General features: G+C 40.8%; 1 protein-coding gene across 1 annotated transcript; it reads right to left on the bottom strand.

The window, feature by feature from the left end:
• Positions 1 to 3515: 3515 nt before the first annotated feature.
• Positions 3516 to 17676, bottom strand: srp68 (signal recognition particle 68). The gene is made up of 16 exons (XM_086296263.1): positions 17506 to 17676; positions 17031 to 17097; positions 16572 to 16685; positions 16182 to 16377; positions 15199 to 15281; positions 14964 to 15073; positions 14761 to 14840; positions 14477 to 14617; positions 8897 to 8995; positions 8663 to 8727; positions 8022 to 8175; positions 7777 to 7871; positions 7428 to 7557; positions 6972 to 7047; positions 6837 to 6886; positions 3516 to 6089 (listed from the first exon to the last, which is right to left on the bottom strand). Exons 1-16 carry the CDS (start codon positions 17591 to 17593, stop codon positions 5862 to 5864), a joined length of 1776 nt encoding a protein of 591 aa, XP_086152389.1. The 5' UTR covers positions 17594 to 17676; the 3' UTR covers positions 3516 to 5861.
• Between the last annotated feature and the right edge of the window lie 387 nt (positions 17677 to 18063).

Consider the following 18063-nt stretch of genomic DNA (forward strand, 5'->3'; position numbering starts at 1 on the left):
TTTCTGCCAACAAACTCAGCGCAGCGCTGATATCAAATATCTATTGAAATAATTTTTTTTTTAAAACCGACATATATTCTAATAATAAACCCATGAGGCACCAGATTCCCCTTTATTGATACCTATGTTGGTGAAACCTTGTGAGCATGGCAAAACACACACACAACCACACATATATTTTCAAGGTTTTGCCATATGTGTAATCCACATTGTGTAAAGTGACGCATACGGCTAATGAATATTACATTTAATGTAGAATCAATATAGCATTATCCCCTTTTATTTATTTTATCCCATCTAATATATTTTTTATTTACTTATCCATATTTTTAAAAAGAATATATTATTTTTGTGTAATCTTTGCAATTTGTTTCCTTTTTTAATCGCATGTAAAATTTGCATTGTAAATACATTTTTACTTCTGAAGAAGGACAGTTACAGCTCTGAAATATCTGAAATATGTAGCACAGGAGGAGTTTTGGCACAACAGCTCACTGTTGATTGGTCTGAAAGGCATTTTTAAAATTACAATTTTTAACATTTTTTTTTCTCCCAGTGTAGATTAAATCTCTTTTTTGGACTGTCATTAATTGAATTTGGTTTTGTCATAATGACAAGTGGCTCAAGGTGCTTTTATTGTAAGGTAAAAACCCTATAATAATACAGAGAAAACCCCAACAGTCATATGACCCCTCTTTGAGCAAGTGCTTTGGCGACAGTGGCAAGGAAAAACGTTTAAACCTCTGGCAGAATCAGGCTCAGGGAGGCGGCCATGTCCTGTGACTGGTTGGGGTGAGGGGAGGAAGCCAGTATGAGGACATGCTGTGTGAAAAAGAAAATGTGCGATAATTATTAAAAGGTTATCCTCATTTCCAGCTCAATGTTTTTATTTTTGGACTGTTATTTTATTATGTTATTATTTGTCTTATCCCTGGACTGAAACTGGACCTCTAAAACAACCTGTTTTAAAACCTAAAGACGAGTTCACATCAGAGCTGTGTGCCCGAGATGATCCTCTCGGCCTGATATCTGTCTGAAACTGAGCATTTGGTTTACATGCTGACCTCATTGCTAATAACCTGCTTCATGTTATTCTAAATATATGTGTAACAGCTAATTGCTTTCAACCACACCTTCCTTTATTATAGTTACATTTTACTTGAGTATTAGAACATTAAAAATTTATATGGAAGACGTGTGTAGAAATAATTAGCAGCAGTAAAATAATCAAAGAAAGAAGTGATTCCATGTGTGAGTGATAAGTGGACGCAGAACAAATGGTCTTTATGTTATCCCATATTTCTCTACCTCTGTATCCTGTTAAGTCCCTAGGATCAGAGATAAAGGATATATTTATTATCCCGGAAAGAAATGTGCTGGAGAATAATCACACTACCATGAAGGAAACATAAACAGAGACTAAATACCTCATAGAAATCGCACTGACTTATTTAAAGGTGACATCTGCTGGGACAATTTCGTTTATAGGTTTCTGTCTTGCATGCTGGAAAACTCTATCTACTGCCAGACAATAGCAACTTGATGCATTAGTATATCCAAGAAATTTCTCTGCTACCATAACTAAAAAGAACACAGCATTCCCAATCTGAGAGCTCCAAATTAATGAGAATATTCAGGAGACGATAGTTTACACAGTGAGATCAATTTTTTTTCCCCTTTCTGATTTTTCCTTTTTCTTCCTTGAGCCTTTTTTCCCTGAATTTATAACAAGGAAATTAAGTCGTTCTCATTTGGCTATGTCACCCTGACACCTCACTATTAAGCCTGAGTCAAAGCTTGGAGCAGACCTGTGCCACAAACACTGAGGGACACTGTGTACAGTCAACAGTGGAACATCCAAAGGGTCAGAAAGTAATTTACATAACACTTTCATATAGTGGTACATGCCATAAATCTACTGATTACAGGTTGCCCCATACACTGGAACGTTTAGTGTGCAGCATCTAAAGACGTGGAAGTTATTCCAGATCAGGGCGTCTCTCTGCTGCATAGCAACAATTGGAAATCACGAGAAAAAATGTAGCTAAGCAGCTTTCATTGCAACAGCGAGAGCACGCTGTGCTCATTGGTCCAGTCACACAACGTTTCTCTCTGGGTGGGTCTACGTGTCTGGAGTAACATACTTTTTCACTTGCTCACATATATTGTATATTGTGGTTGCACCCAGGTAACAAACTGTAGCAATACTTTCATCTTAAACCTCAAGTGAGCTGCTGAAAATGACGCATAGACAGGGGTCATTTTCCTCTATATCAGGGGTGGGGAACTCCAGGCCTCAAGGGCCGGCGTCCTGCAGGTTTTAGACGTGTCCTTGATCCAACGCAGCTGATTTAAATGGCTAAATTACCTCTTCAACCTGCCTTGAAGTTGTCTGGCAATGAACTAATCATTTGATACAGGTGTGTTTACCCAGGGTGATATCTGAAACCTGCAGGACACCGGCCTGAAGAGCATGACAACACTCGTGTTTATGTTTTACATTCAAGTTTTTATTGATTTTGTATGTTTTTTGAAAACATATACTTAAACCTGTATAAGATGGGAAAAAACAAAACAAACAAAAAACACAAGAAAAATGCTGGTGTGCACCCCTCCCCTTAAAACACTCATGTTTTTTAGTGACAAATGCCCCCTGAGCAGGGAGACAAATGTCTGCACCACAAATGCAAGACCTCGTGGAAAGCAATCATTAAGATTCTTCGGGATTAAAGGTCAGGCGTTTCTCCGGATGTCAAACCTGCAGTTCACACACATCCTGCAGCTCATTTTGAGCCACATTAATGTAGCAACTATGTATCTGTATACCTGTAAATTCCAAACAGCTGAACAGAGAAGAAACAACAAAGGCAGAGACACTGCAAGGGTGTGCCAGCCTCTTCATTCACCTTACACACAGCACAGCTGTCTGCTCATACTTTGATGGTTATTCTAAATTCTGGACCTCTCTTGGAGGAAAATGCGTAACACAGTAACACAGAATGTTGTTCAACAGTTTTAGCCTTTGGTTTTGTTCTGCAGATAAGCATTCATCTCCACCCCATAAAGGCTTAAATACTTCCAGTCTATTCTAAATAGTACACATTTCTGAAATACCACAGTAACAGTGCGCATGTGTAGGTTGGGGGGGACTTTTTACTACGGAATATTCTTGGTTAGAAGATGGGGAGACCCCCCCACCCCAAAAAAACCCAAAACCCACTAATGTCAGATCGAGGTTAATAAACACACCTATATCATTATTCTCACTTTTCAGTGCACAAACAAAGTAAAGCTAAACATTCACACCCTGCTCAGGCATCCAATGCACTCCCACACCCTAACACAGGAGCAACTGAACACACACACACACACACACACACACACACACACACCTCCATGCCTACTGTCCTCAGAACACGTCAGTTTAACAGCAGTTCTTTAGCAATCAAACTATGCCCGATCAAAATAAATACTGCCAAAAAGAAAAATGTGAATGAAGAATGACAAAAACAGCATTTGGTGCAAATATACTTTAATTACCAGGCTGGAAACTACATGAAATCATACGATCTCCTCATTTCATTACTCTCGTCACACACACACAAACGTTTCCAGCATCTACAGATTATAGCTATTTTGTTTTCCAGGCTAATCGAGGTAAAGTGCTGGAACTGTTCCAGCCCATCCATCTTATTTAGCGTAAAAACACATGAGTAGGGAAGAGGGGGGGGTGAAGACAAAATTAAGCAACAAAAAAAAAGAAAAAAAGAAAAAAAAAGTTAAACATGTTAGTGAGACTGAAACTGTCCTTTCCTAGTGTTTCACCAAGTCTCACAGGCAAACCAGATCACATAAAGATCAGGGGTTTCAATACATCCCGACAAATATGTAAAACAGAAAATCCACAGACATGTCAAAGGTGATGAAAACATTTTTGTAGTCCTTCCCATGACAGACAGAGGTGTGGTGTTGGCAATGCGATGAATGAAAGGTTGCTAACAGCTCCTTCAGTGTCCTGATGTCTGCCACTGTCCTTTGTAGATAAATACACACCATTAAAAGCTTTACAGTACCAGATTACAGTCTCATGAGCTGAACCTGCCGTCAACAAGCAGGTACCATTTGAAAACATGTAGCAGAGGGACCTTTAAAGAGCTTTCTACTTCCAGCGAGACGACGCTATTGAAGCAGTTGGACCTTTGACAGGACGTCAAGTTTGAGGGCAAGAAAAATGCAACAAAGTACAAATAAACCAAGTAGCTAAAACTAAAGCAGGATAATACAACTGTCATGGAGGGAATCCCGCCATTATTATGACTGTAAATAAGCAGCCTCTTACTGCAGTGTGTGTTGTATGTGACTGCTTTAGTTCTAGCTGGTTAGTGGATCTAATGAACTGCCTGGTGAGTTTAGGCTCTAACTACCAAAGAAATAAAAACACTGGCCAATCCAGCTTCTTTTATTCAGAAAGGATCATTTCAAACTGTGACTCATAGCTTTGTCATTAGTCATGCTAGCCCTGTCCCAGTTTCCTGAATTCAGAGGCTGGGTTTCGAGAGGCTTTGGCGCAATGACATAGGACGACAGAGAAGAAAAAACAGAAAACCACAGACTGGAAAAATTTCTTCTTGCGATTATTAAAAGTACATCACGTCTGCAGATGAGGGACAGCCCTACACCTTTGACAGTGACAGCTTTGTTTGTTATGATGTGGTGCCCACCCACAGGGCACTTAGGAGGAACTGGATGTTGTACATGTTCGGATCCTCGCCGCTACTAAATCACAACCAAGTGGAACAACTAAAGGACTAAAGGTGTACTCACACTTGTCCTCGTGTGCCTGCACTCAGGCCTGAGTATGTTTCTGGAGGTTATGCTCTGAAGATTTTCTTCCAATTTTTCCTTAAACCCAAATTCAAACATCTCCTCTCCACTCAGAGACACGTGCTACAGTTCACGTTATAGAGTTTAAAGTTAAAGACAGGCACACTTACAGTGAAACCTTGTTCTTTATTTACCACTGATTTATTGGTTAATAACTGAGATGTTGAAGCAGCGTTTCAGCTACGGACCCATGGCCACCTGTTTTCTTCTAACAGTTACACACCGGTCAAAACAACTGAACACTGGGAGGAGCAGCTCAGTGCGAGTACACTCTTAGGCACCTGAGCAAGCTGACATTTCTTGTCCCAACACAAGGTCTTGTGGCTGTACAGTGTTTATGAGGATTTTTATGCCGTCAAAGCAACAAGGGGCAAAGATTAAGAGGACAAACTTTAGTTTGTGATGACAGATGAAATCATACAGATGATTACAGTTTGGTCAGCTATAGGTCTTGTAATTAATGTTGAGGCTGATGAGATCAAAACATATCTTTTTGTTTTTAGAGGGCTAAGAAAAATGCAGAACAATCCATTTACAAAAGGAAAAAAAAACACAATATGAAGGCGCATTTAAAACACAGGAGGGAAAAAATGTAATCTTTTACCGTGAGATTGACAGCTTGACTTCACTCATCAAAACCACGGCATATTAATGTCTTAAAAGTTGCCAACACCTCCATTGCTCAGTTTAAGGAGGGAGCCTGTATGCTGTGAAGCCATGCAGGCTGATACGATTACTGAAGCTGGATGTGGACTTGGGTCATAGTGCTACCATTTCATTAATCTTTCCGAGAAGACTATATTGACTCCGTCTTCCTCAGAACTGCCAACTCCAACCCCTCTGCACATAGGCACTAAAAATTAAACATAAAAGACAAACTGAAATGATTCTAACTAACAGCTGACCCAATTCTGGCTGGTTGCAGTAAACTCTGGGCCCTGTGGCTCTCACATGGAGGTTGAAGTGTGGGTTTAGGTTTAGCTGCCGAAGCCAAAAATGCCCTTGATGTAGCCAGTCAGACCGCCCTTGCCCTTCTGTTCCACCTTGTCATCCAGCGGTGGGAAGGCCACATGGTTAAGAGCAAGGTCAAAGAACAGAGGCTTGCAGGGGATTGGCTGGAAGTCGGGTGGGAACTGGACCAGACTGGGCTGTTTTCCGACGAGACTGGGGTCAAAGCGGAAGGTCTCCAGGTGGTCACAGAGGGGCTGCGTGAAAAAGAAGTGAGGAGATGAGAGCACTGGAATCATAGGGAACAGAAAGTTCAGCTAAATGAAGAAATAAAATAAAAAAGCAGCAGAAAATGGAGTGATGACAACCTCATCAAACTGCATTTCTTGTCATAAATGTTAAAATGGCAGATCACATCAAGCATGGACACAAATTAAAATGATGAGATTAGCATATGTGCAAATAATCCCTTGCTGCTCCAAACACTCATTTTCCAAAAAGAGGATATCCCTAATCTCAGCTCTGTCTGTTAGAGCACAAGCCCCGCCCTTTGTTCTTCAAATATTGTGTCTGTGATGGGCAACCAATCAGAAGAAAGCTGGCCTGACACGAGAGGAGCAGAAATTGCTTGCGTTAGGCCAAGGCCAGCATGACAGATAAGATTTCGAACTTTGACTCATGCAACTAAAGCTACTGCAGTGCAGACTGTGACAGATCCACTCAAACTTATTCCAGTTATTGAAATTCCTAAAAATTAAGTTTTATCACAAAAATAGATAAACGTTAAATGACATCATCAAAACCACTTTTCAAGTTTTTATGTTGCAGTTTGTTAGACGCAAATATACAAATTAAGCTTCACCTCGGCTCTTCAGGAGTAATATGACCGATAAGTAATTAATCCACAGAGCTCGTTTATTTTATTCGTACAGACACAAACGTGCAAGAACCATGTGTCTGTGTACGGCTGTAGTGTTGAGCAGCCTGAGGCTTCCTCCTCTTACCGTGTTGTCTTTCACCAGCTGCTGAGGAACTTCAACTATCTCGTCGGTGTCTGAAACACAAACACATCTCTTCAGGACTGTACAACAGAGAAGACGACTGCTGGTTTAACTGTTTAACAACTTCGAGGCTCGCACCTAAAATGGCAGCAGCTTGAAGTGAGTATTTTTCAGCGTTGACCTCAGCAATGAGCTCCTGGACATCGGGGAGATCCTGCAGAAATTCATGATGAATGTAAATTAACGTAGCGCAGTGATATTTTTGTTAAACTTTGATGTACCGTGTGTTCGGGTCTCATTGCATTTCCCTAACAAACAACATGGTTTGCTGCACAGTTACTTATACTAACTAAAAATCTAGCAATTTATTAGTGTTACTTAGAACAGATTAGCAGGCATCTGCATCTTTGTGATCCATAAAGCTTTTTACCATAAAGCTTTTTAATAACATCTATTTGTCTAAATATAATGTGTTGTAAATAACTAAAATGGCAACCTAGATAAAGATGAGGCTTTGAAAAGAGGCCTCCACAATGAGTAACGCCATGACTCATGTTTGAGGTGTGTGTGTGTTTGCTTGCATGTTAAACCAACCTTGAGGCTGTTGTTGAGGCTCTTGGCCTTAGATTGGACTTCCTTGGCATATTTCAGCACCCTTTCATACAACACCAGCGCCTCACTCCACTTCTTCACTAACACATAAGACTGGGCTATAAAGAAACACCTGCAGGAGGCCAAAGAAAGCAGCTCATTAACAACATGTGGGTTTATGAACTGCAGAAGCTTTCATGGAAATGTGAAATGGAACAAAGCTTAGAGATACTTTTCACATCAGGACGCAGGTGTATTTGCGATTGTAAATACGACACTTGTTGCACTGTTTGAATTTCAGCTGCATTGTTTGATGCAGAACATGTTGAAAACCAGGCACAAAAACACTGACCTGTAGGCCTTGTAGACCAGGGTCTTCAGGGACACCTCCTTTTGGAAGGCGTGGTCATCCTCCAGACCCTGCAGGGTGGAGAGCTCTGCCAGACTCTGGATAGTTGGAGGAGGTGGTGGTGGGGGAAAAAAACAAAACAAAAACAAAAAACAAAACAAAAACACAAGATGCACATCATGTAACTATGGTAACACAAACATCAGGCTGTACACCTTAGAGACAGAACTTGATAACAGGACATTCACCTGCAGGATGATGTCATACAGGCGGATGAGATCCTGTGGACGGGGCCCCCTCTTGTTCTCGTCGGCCTCGGGCTCCTTCAGTTTGGCCTGCAGAGTATGAGCCATGCTCTCATTCCTCTTCACCAGTGTACACAGCTTAATGTAGGTCAGGTAGCTGGGAGAGAAGAGCAGCAGTGATTATTCACTTACGGCATGCGATCCCTTTAAACTCATCAGGTCTGTAAACTTCGGCTGAATCAACTGCAGACATCGTCAGGAACCATTAACATGCCTCACAGGCGCTCTGCAAGATGAACCAGACTCACCCGACACGTGTTCAGCCTAATGATGCCCCGACCTGACAGGTTTATACATGTCTGTCTATCAAAAGATGTTAGAAGTTGCTAGTAATGTTTCCAAACAGCCAAATGTTCTCCGATTTCATCCTCCCAAAAGTGAGCATGTGTTTGTAATTTCACAATAAACTGAAGATCTGTGTGTTACAGTGTTGTCTGCATGAAGAGACGAGGAGGGGAATGATCAAAGTGTTATTGACTTACTGAGATAAGTGGTAAAGCATTTAGCTGCAGCTATAATCCTATGACTGACTAACTTAACAGAACCAGGAGTAAAATCGAAGTACATTTTTCTTCCTTTTTTACCTGTGCAGGTACTGCAGGTTGGACACCTTCCCAGTGTCACCATCAGAGCTCCTCTCTCGCTGTTTCTACAGTGATAAAAAAAATTGATAGATTTACAAAAAGGAAAAAAAAAAAAAAAAAAAAAGCTCTTTAGTTGAACCTTCTAGTATTCCCAGTTTCAGGTATTTACAAGCTACATCTTCACCACCTCTCATTCTTGTCAACATCACAGCTTTTCATCCTGCTGAATCTTACCGCCTCAGTCTTGAGCTCCTCTTTCACTGCCTGGATGGTGTCTCTGCACTCGGCCAGCAGGGTCTCATACAGATGTTCTTTGGTTTCCTCATTAGCTGCCTGAATGACACAAACAGATCCAAAGATGAGGATAAAGGAAAAAAAATAAATGTAGAACTTACTGAATAGTAGAGAAGGAGGGAGACGGGCGTGTTTCACATTCTAAGCAGAGAAACGTCTCAGATCGTACCAGCACGGTCTTTACATTTTTTCATCATAGATTTAATGCAACTAAACGTCTAAGTTGGCAACAATGAGGAAAACCCAGGGGGTGAAGCCTATGTGTGAGGATGGCACATGCTGAAGATGAGATGATGTACAATAGATGACTCTGGAAAGTAAAAACAGAGTACCTATCAAAAATGCAGGTTCAGCAGTAACACGACACACTGAAGCAGTTTTTCAGCCTCCAGTTTGGCTTCCATGTATCTCCTTACTTCGATTCAGCTCTCTGTACAGGTCAGCTAGGAACATACTTTAACACTTTCAGTTGCTTTTCTTCTGCTTTCTTGTAGCTACAAAGACTGCTTTCAGCTAAAAGAACACTCAATACTCTGAGGCCATCCTAGGCACACACAGGCAGAGCGGAGAAGGGGAGGAAGCAGTCGCGCCTCTTAACATGCAGACTGAAAGTGGAGATGTTCACAAATCCTTTTTATGCTTTTTGTAGAATAACTTCCAAGCAGATTTACGCAGCGATAGCAGCCATTTAACCAGACTGATGAGATTTGGCTGAAACTTGATCAGATCATAAAAGGTTTCTACCAGATTGTGCAGACGTATCTCATTTAAAACGCGATCAAGCAAACATTTGATGCACGTAACAGTTTTAGTACTTTGATACAAAGAGCAACAGTTAAAGCAGGAATGCGACTGACAAACTCGGGGAGAGACGCAGGTATGTGGCCCAGCAGGCTGCTGATGCATTCCTGCACATAACTCATCAGCAGTTAAGACACTGTATAGTTTCAGGGTTCAGGTCTTTAAGAATGACACGATTGTTCATCATCTAAGCCGTCTTTCATCACCACACTAATACAACAGGCCTGTGTTAAACTGAGATAGTCTCAGAAAGATGCAGGATGGGTTTTACTAACACTGGAAAAAAGCAAAGTGAGAGCAATAAAACAATTACAGAAGGACTGATCACTCATAAAAATATCAGTTTTAAGTATTTAAAAGATTTTGTGGATTACATTACTGTGTCTCTGTTGTTGCGAAAAGTTGAGAAAACACAGTAGAGGAATGTTACAAAACAATTCCTTGTGGTGGAAAACCTGATAACAGATTGTTCACAAGCCTTCTCTCTCCCACCCAGAAAGGTGATGCTGCTACGCGTTTCACACTTGTGCCAACACCCTAATAAGGCCTAGAACAGCCAGTTCTACCTGTTGAGCATTCTGTGCTGTTCGGCAGGAGGGCTGGATGGATACACTGGTTAGAGGAGGAAACAGCCCTTCAACTAGGGTTGACATTTGGCCCTACAGTGTCTCCTGTCCCCTGAGGCCACAAGCAGAAGAACAGGTGCACATTGTGAAGCTAAAGGTGCTAGAGCTGTGACACAATATAATGTGCATACTATGCAAAAATCCTTTAATTGTGACCAATAAGAAAAGCCAAATGTGATAAAAACTGCCAGCGCTGCAGTTCTTCTCCACACAGTCACTCACAGCCACCTTTAACCGCCTTTTATGCGACAGTCAGACCTAAAATGCTCCATCTGAAACTAAAATGAGCTGCTGGGTGTAGCCCTGCATTCATGTGCGAGGTGAAATGCGTAGAATGCAGTTGTGCGATGAGAGCAGCTGCATGCCTGAGACCTGAGTGGCAATGGGTGTGACAGGTGTGTCTGCAGGGTGTGCTGAGTACTCGGGCACAAAACAGAAGTAATGAGCTGTGGCGACAGCGAGGGGACATGTGATACTATCAAGAACAGAGTGCCACCTACTGAGATTTTATGGAACTGCACTGAGTGCTCTCAGGGTTGTTTTATGGTTTTATTAAACCGTTTTAATGCTTGACGAGTACCCGACAGCCTCCAGCAGGATGAAAGATTATTTAGTTAAGAAGAGACTTTTATGCTTTTACTTATTTCCTCTCATATATTCACTTTTACTTAGAGCTGGGCGATAGAACGATAACGATATGTATCGCGATATAACTTTTACTCGATAGAGAAATTAAGCTATCGCGATAGACCTCGCCGCTCTTGTCCTCTTAAGAAAAAAGAAAAAAAAAAAAAAAAAGGTCAGCCGATCCAAATTCAGTAGCGCAGAGCTGAACCAATCACAGCCGCAGCGTCACGTTGCGTGACTTGCTACGTACAGCACAAGTGCCAAGCCGCACGTGTGTTTGTTTGGGAAGCAGCCAGCGCATAATGGAGGAAATGAGTGTGCCGACTAGAAAAATCAACCGAGCGTGACCGAAGAGAAAACAGATGACGGTTCCAATGCCGGAGAGATTGTCGAACGGAAGAGCCATAGAAGTTCCGTAGTTTGAAGGTATTTCGGCTATTTCAAGTCTGACAAAAAACAGAGTAGCGTGCACTGCAAATTGTGCCGAAAGCAAGTCTGGAAATACAATAAACTGGTGCATGCGTCACACTGTGCGCCACGTTATTGTTTCGGTGAAATGAATTTCTACAATACTGTTAATTCTACTCTCTGCAGTGTTTAAATGCTTACATATACACACAGTTACTGTCCCTCCACACATACGACTCTGTTCTGCTTCTATGCCCCAGCTTTGTTTACTTTTTCCCACCGAGGCTTCTAGACTTCTGATTGGCCAACATTTCTGCACGGTTAGGAATCTAGCGCCACCTGCTGCTTTGGCATGTTCATAGCAGCGTTTTCCTTCATTTCTGCCTTTATGTGTGGACGGGATTATTTTTTAAAACGAAAACGGAAAATCTCAGTTTTCAAAAATACCCGTGTACGTGTGGACGTAGCCTCAGTCTCTGACTGGAAGCGCTAATTCGTCATTCGGCTTTTGTCAGACTAAAGTAACTGTTAAAACTGTTTGAAAAGCTCAGCTATACAACAAGGAGAGATTGAGAATTTCCTTTTAGTTCTCAGTTTATTTGATATTGACAAAAGTTAGTTTTGTCTGTTCTTCTGTAAAACAAACTAAGATTTATTTTTAGAATTAATATTTTGTTTCTAAGTGGAATTGACAATTTAGTCTGTTTCATTTGTTCTATTTTGAAACTTAAACGCTTTAGCGGCTGCCTTTTGTGTAGTTTGCAATATTTGCCTTTATTTATCTGAAAAAGTCTCATGTTCCTTAAGTACATCTACCCTGTTGAACTTATTATGGGAAATAAATATTTAAAAAGAAGCTGCTGATTATTTCACATTTTACTTGTGAGCAACGGCACATTTAAATCTTACAAATATAGTTATTTGGCTTATATCGTGATAGATATCGTTATCGCCTGAAATGAAAAAAACATATCGTGATATGAAAAAATCTCATATCGCCCAGCTCTACTTTTACTGTACCGGACAGTCACTGAAAACATGCAAAGGTTTTGGATATCGAGCTCATCTATATCAGGGATGTCAAACTCATTTTACATTGTGATCTGTTTACATACTTTGATCTTAAGCGAGGCGGACAAGTGAAACTCCCCTTGCTGTCATTGTAAACAAGTGGAACTACACATTTAATCAATGAGACATCTTAATAAAAGAAAAAGTGTTTTCAGTACATGATAAAGAAATGCCGCTGTAGTAAATTAAAGAATCTGTCAGCACGACTCTTTAGGCTTAAATTACAGAAAATTAATATGTAAAATTACAAAAAGTTATAAAACAAAGTGTTAATTCACAGAAATTTTAATTTTACTCTGAATTCACTGAAAAAGAACCATAGTTTCTTTTATTTCTCTTATAGATAGTGAAAGTAGTCATTTAATTGCTTTAACTATCACTTAATTGTGTTGTTTTAGTATGAATGGTCACATACGAGGTCTTAAACAGATGGAAAAGCTGCCAAACTTATGAAAATATAGTTAAAACACTTAAGACATTTTCCAAGTCAGTCCAACAGGTAAGACTGGAGTGTCTGTACCCAGGAATTATGTTTGTCACTACCTGATCTATATGCAATTAATCCTTATAAGCTTAAAACTCAAATCAAGGCCCAATTTAAGAATGAAAATATAGAAGTGGGCCTGAATTTGGAAGTGAAAACAAAAATAACAGGCTCGCCTTCTAAGGATATAAAAGGCATGTGGCAGCGGAGAATAAGAAACAAGGTTGAATTCATTACATTAAAACATTGGCATTTATAAGCAGTCTAAATGGGTCATATGAGCACACAGAATCAGTGTTGTGATACATACTGGGTAGTCTCTGATAGTAGCTCTGCATGAGGCAGTCAGGAAACATAAGGAGGGGTAGGGCTGCTCGATTATGGCAAAAATGATAATCACGATTATTTTCACTGAAATTGAGATCTCGATTATTTGACGATATTTATTTAACAATAACAATGTGTTGAATAATAACTTTAAAGATTGTCAAAAATAATATAAAATAGTGTGCAAATACTGATAACAGTGCAAATGTTTGCAATATAAAAAATAAATGAAAAATGTAAACATCTATGTTTAGTGAACTTTGCAGTGTTGCTCTGTGGTGCAGCTACGACACTGTAGCAAAGTTTACACACTATGTCTACTTGATCCACGTCTGACTCCACGAACCCATAATATTTCCACACCACTGAAGTTTTTTTTTACCTCTCTTTTCAACCAACGGCAGTCACTCTCCTCTCCAAATAACTTCTGCTTAGCTTTCCGAGCTTTCCGAGCTTCCCTCGGGTCCTCTTAATCAGCGGTCTCCAACCCCCGGGCCTCGGACCGGTACCGGTCCGTGAGTCGTTTGGTACCGGGCCGCGAGAGTTGAGGCTCAGGTGTGAAATGTATAGTTTTCAGGGTTTTTATCGGTTTTCAGCGTTATTTTGTTATCGTTTTTATCATTTACTCGGTTTTCCTGGGTCTTTTCACGTGTGTTATGAATAAGCCTTTTTTTCGGTACCGGTACTAGTTTTATTTTGTTGTATTTATCCGTGACACCTTAAAGGCCGGTCCATAAAAACATTGTCGGGCATAAACCGGTCCGTGGCGCAAAAAAGGGTTGGAGACCGCTGCTCTTAATTGTTGTGACACGTGTTCGAAATGCAGAGAGGTGCGCTTGATTTGCCACACGGAGAGTAAAGCACGAGGGAGGGGCTAATAATCGGCTCAGTCATTTTTAATGATTGTTGAAAGCCCAGATCGTAATCGTGATTAAAATTCGATTAAGTGAGCAGCCCTAGGGAGGGGTAATGACCAGTGATGAACACGATTATATTTGTACTACAGAAGGAATCTATTCACTTATTGTCTTTGAGTCAATGTCTCTGCAGTTGTTTCCATTGTTTGCAGCCCAAGAGACATAGAAAGGACAACCAACATTAGGAGGTGCAACAACATGCGTTTCCCACTGAGTTTGTTTATATGCTTAAAAAAGAAGGAATGTGTGAGAGGCTGACCTGAGCGATGGCGGCCTCGTTGTCTGCCAGACCCAACAGGAAGACGCGAGCCTTGTCAATCTTCACAGGCACCGTGCGTCCTCGCCACTCCACTTCACTCATAGTGGCCGCCTGCTTGGTTCGCGCCTGAGTAATCAGTGCCTTGAGGGAAACAAAACAAACCCTTCTGGATGTAGTACACGATTACACAGCTGTGTAATATTCTTGTTTGGTATGTGCTCCCCCCAGCAGTTTAATCATGAATTACAGACTGATTAACAAAAGTTTTACCCCTTCGTGTTTACCTCTAGTTTCTCAGCCATCATGCCACCTCCTCCACCAGTCAGCCTCATCTGCATCAGGTCATTGATGGCATTCTGATCACCTAAAATCAAATACAACCAGGGAGTGAGTGTGTGTTTGTCAGTGTGCAGAGGAAGGACTGAACTCAGGATCGGTGTTGTGCATCAACAATGACACTGAGAAGAACGACTACAGCAATGCTGACCAATATTGTAAGCGCAGTAGCGAATGTTGGGCGATATCTCGTCTACACGCTGGCGGTACAGAACTGCCAGGTCCTCAGTGAAGGCACTGGCCAGCTTCTCATAAATGGTCCTGACAAGACAAAAGTATTTATCAGTGGTTTAAAAAAAGTGAAAGAAAAACAAACAAGAAAACCTCCCATTATTAAAAGAAGAATTAAAAAACAAAAAACAGAGTGCAGTAATGTTAACGCTCACTTGCACTTGTTGAAAGCCTCCATGGCTTGTTTCCACTCCTGCAGCTCAAACTCCACCATTCCAGTCAGGTATGCAGTGTAGGCCTGAAATAACACCACAACACATGATGAGGAGCTCCTCTGTTCATTCCCTCACCACACTTCATCAACAGTAAAGGTGGGAATCACCAAGACTCTCCATGATATTATCACATTATTTCACTCATGATATATTATTGTGATTTAACATTTTTGTGATATCTGCAGTAGCAAGTACTACAATTTATCATCTTCTTTCAACTCCAAATTATGTCTCCAAAGTTAGTTAAACTCATTTTTTTTCTTTTGTTGCAAAATAAGTACACAACACTGTCACTAAAGTTTGCTGTAGAAGTTGCCATAAGACAGAATCAGTCTGCTTTGAAACTGATATCAGTCTGCGATGGAACAGGGTCAAGTTGGCAGTTACATACATGGAAATCTGTTGTCTACGCAGACAGAAATGACCCTCTTTTCTACAAGAATATAGCCAGAATACAATCAGCTGGCAGCCAGTTTAGTTGAGTCCCCTCAAGTTGTGCTCACTGACACAGAGTCATTCAGACCGCTGACAATCTGTCTGCATTTATAGATTAGAGAAAGCAACTATTCACAATCCTCTGCCAATTTCCCTGAATAACTGCAGTCAATCCAAAGGCACACTGCAACTGTTTGCAGAAAGGCTGCCTCCTCCAACCTTTCAGCCCTTTTGTTCAAAGTATTCCAAAAGTATTTTATTGATTAAAATATCAATATTTGGTGTCCCTGTGTAGATAAAATATCGTCATGAAATATTCTGCACTGTTTTTCTAATTAACAGTGTTTGAAGTTCTCAAATCTTACAGTTGAAAGACAACAAATCGAAAAGTTAAAGTTATTCATCTCTGAGGCTGGGACCTCGCTGCACATCCACTTGTTATTCCACACACCTACACGGGTCAGTTAAGATGAATTTGACCTGTGTACCTGTGCCTCCAGTTTAGTTTTGGCGTCCACACGGGGGCTTTCGCAGAGCTTCTCCAGCTTCTCACTGTGCTTTGCAGCCTTACGTAGTCGTGACAGCAGGTGGAAGCGCTTACGTGGCTCTGTATTGGCCTCCTGCTTCAACTGCATGGCGTAGCTCCATGCACGCTCTGCTTCCATCAAAACCAGCAGAAGATACCTGAAAAAAGGTGGCATAGCTGTATAAACAGTTTGTTTTTTTATGTGAAAGCATCAAGCCGCTGAACTGTTCCACATCAAAGCAAAGTGATCTGTTTAAGTGTTTCAAACTGGAATTTCCTTAATGTAAAGGTTCCCAAACCAGCAGCCAGTTAACTACACGTGAATGACCAGTTAAAATTATCTAAGTCTAACCTGTTATCAGAAAGCATTTCCACAGTGACTTTCTTCCCAACAAACTTGTGTCGGTTTCCCATCTTGAAGCCAAGAGTCTTGCGGAGGCGCCGTAGCCTGCGGGAACAGTAGCCCCTGGAAACAGACAAGGATTTTTTTAATTCTACATTACAATAAATGAAATACAACAGACAAAAAAAGTCACCACGAAACTTAATATGCAGGAAGATCAAAGAACATAAATTATCTATCACTATATCTTAAACTCCGCAAATATGAAAATGTGGCGAAGATAGGTGGACATCAAAAGCTTTGAGTTTAACTTTAATCCACACCTGTTCCATTTAACTGCATTAAACCATAAATCTGAGCCCAGCATTGTGAACAGAAGCCTCATGTCAGTGTCTTTACATTGGGTGGGAAAACTGCTGCACCACACACAAATCTCCACCCTGTAATGTATGACCTGAGCCAGCTCACCTGTATCTCTGGTAGTCTCCATGCCTGAGGCCGTGCTGCTGCTGGGATTCTTTGATGATTTGCAAGACTGAGATTAAACTTTAAGGTACAAACCTTATGTAACCATCACACACGTTACTCTGAGGGGCAGTTAACCATTTATTTTCAAGCATGAACGTTTCAGTTTTGATAGCAGTTATTGTATGCAAGCACCAAGACAGGCTGTTTTAACTATTGTAACCGCTAATGAAACTCAAAGATGACATCACATAATAGCTAGCAATCTTAAAATATGTCCTCAGACCCCCAAAATAAATTGTGAATACATAAAAAGCCCCATTTACCACTGACAGCCTGCTTCAGTATGACACGTAGCCTAATAACCGCTAGCTTATCTTCCAACTGAGTTAGCTAAAAGCTAACGTTAGCTTAAGAGCGTGAAACATGCTCGCAGAGGGAAAACGTCAAAGAGCACGTGTCGTGTTCTTAAGGATACTTTCCAGTCCGAGTCCTCCATCCGGTAAGTTTTCTTTATTTTCTTCCATTAGGGAAACTTTAGCGTCGTTTTGCTTGTCTGCGGCCATCTCTACACGCTAACAGCTAAGCGGCACACATACACACATGCCCAGTCAGAGGTGCAGCCAGGGACCAATGAGTGCGCAGGGAGGGGCAAAGGGGCAAACTTCGCGAGACTTTGCTGATGTGCCTCATGATTCAGTCGATTCATACGCCCCACCGCCCCCGGAACAACAAATAAACAAAAACAATCTAAATAAATTAAAAATAAAAAAACTTTTATTCTTCTTATTATCATTATCAATACAGCTACTGCTATTAATTATAATTAGAATAAATTATATCATCATAAAATTAAACCACCCCTCTTTGCCTTTAGCTTCCTCCCACAGAGCAAGTAACATTAATAATATTCAGAGGTTATAAAGGGATAGTCACCAATGTACTGACCAATTTATTTGTGTTTTATTATAGCAGTTTCAGTCCTCTGTACCTGTGTGGTATCATGCTGTATTTTAACTTTATATTTGAACTAAAC

Source organism: Aulonocara sp. 'chitande type north' Nkhata Bay, linkage group LG6 (assembly GCF_057382095.1).
Source record: "Aulonocara sp. 'chitande type north' Nkhata Bay isolate Kocher_YH1m ecotype deep benthic linkage group LG6, A_spYH_male_GT1.1, whole genome shotgun sequence".
In the NCBI taxonomy this organism is placed as follows: Eukaryota; Metazoa; Chordata; class Actinopteri; order Cichliformes; family Cichlidae; genus Aulonocara; species Aulonocara sp. 'chitande type north' Nkhata Bay.

Bases quoted from the DNA above. Each gene is read 5' to 3' on its own strand.
- srp68 (XM_086296263.1), bottom strand. From the start codon at position 17,593: ATGGCCGCAGACAAGCAAAACGACGCTAAAGTTTCCCTAATGGAAGAA. The intron at 17,098-17,505 runs GTATCCTTAAGA...GTTTAATCTCAG, and splicing joins TGGAGGACTCGGACTGGAAA to TCTTGCAAATCATCAAAGAA. The intron at 14,618-14,760 runs GTAAACACGAAG...GTTTCCCTCAAG, and splicing joins TGATGGCTGAGAAACTAGAG to GCACTGATTACTCAGGCGCG.